The sequence below is a fragment of the Triticum urartu genome, chromosome 3A, assembly GCF_056163025.1.
Source record: "Triticum urartu cultivar PI428250 chromosome 3A, HENAU_Tu73, whole genome shotgun sequence".
In the NCBI taxonomy this organism is placed as follows: Eukaryota; Viridiplantae; Streptophyta; class Magnoliopsida; order Poales; family Poaceae; genus Triticum; species Triticum urartu.
In genome coordinates, this window is record NC_141875.1 from 159,609,333 (window position 1) to 159,610,446 (window position 1,114).

The window sequence follows — 1,114 nt, forward strand, 5'->3', positions numbered from 1 at the left end:
TCCAATCGAAGCAGAAGTGCAAAGCCGAACCAGCAAATCTTGGGGAAGCTGCAGCGGTGACCCAAGGAAAATTCAAAGGAAAGCCTAAGGGACCGTGGGTCCCCAAGAAGGTGAAGGATCCAGCAGGGAATGATGTGCTAGATTTGCCGTGTCATATACACACTAAGACAGATGAAGAGGGAAACTTGATTTACCCGAAGCATACCACTCGACAGTGTCGACTCCTGAATCAGAGCTTCCAAGAGGGTCGGCCTAGCGAGAAAGAAAAGGATGAATACAAGGATGAAGACAAAGAGGGGGATGATGGTGACCCTAACGTCAATGCCACTTTAGTGATTTTTGCTGACCTAGAGAGCAAAAGTCGATTGAAACTCAGCAACAGAGAAGTGAACATGATCACTCCAGCGACAATGACATATCTGAAGTGGTCCAAGACTCCTATCACATTCGACCAGTCCGATCACCCAGCACACGTTACTATCCCCGTGCGGCAGGCGTTGGTGGTCGACCCAGTCGTTGAAGGCACCCGATTGACCAAGGTTTTGATAGATGGTGGCAGTGGTCTGAACATTTTGTATGCTGAGACCCTCGGAGGGATGGGTATTCCGATGTCCAAACTCACCGAAAGCAACATGCATTTCCATGGAGTCATTCTAAGGAAGAAGGATGATTCACTCGGCCAAATTACCTTTTACGTGGTTTTCAGTGACTCCAAGAATTACCGCAAGGAAAAGTTGACGTTTGAGGTCGTGGATTTTCACACTGCTTATCATGCTATTCTGGGCAGGACTACATATGCTCGTTTCATGGCTCGACCGTGTTACATGTACCTCAAGTTTAAGATGCCTGGTCCCAAAGGTGTGATTACAGTCACTGGTAATCGGCAGAGGGCAGAAGAGTGCCTCTAGAAAGGTTCAAAAATTGTCGATGAGCAGATGGCAGCGGTAGAGATGGAAGAGTACAAAAAGACCGCCGGCCTGATTGATTTGTTGCGAGCTAAGAAGCCTGCTTCAGAGTCTGCATTTCAATCATACGGAGAAACAAAACCCATACACATTCATCTGACTGACCCCAATGCTGCTCCAACTCATATCTCAACAACACTCGACATCAA

The 1,114-nt window shown here is 47.5% G+C and overlaps 1 protein-coding gene across 1 annotated transcript; it reads left to right on the forward strand.

The window, feature by feature from the left end:
* The first annotated feature begins 410 nt into the window (after nucleotides 1-410).
* On the forward strand, nucleotides 411-908 carry LOC147979030 (uncharacterized). Its single transcript, XM_087514991.1, has one exon. It carries the CDS (start codon nucleotides 411-413, stop codon nucleotides 906-908), a length of 498 nt encoding a protein of 165 aa, XP_087371117.1.
* Nucleotides 909-1,114: the final 206 nt, after the last annotated feature.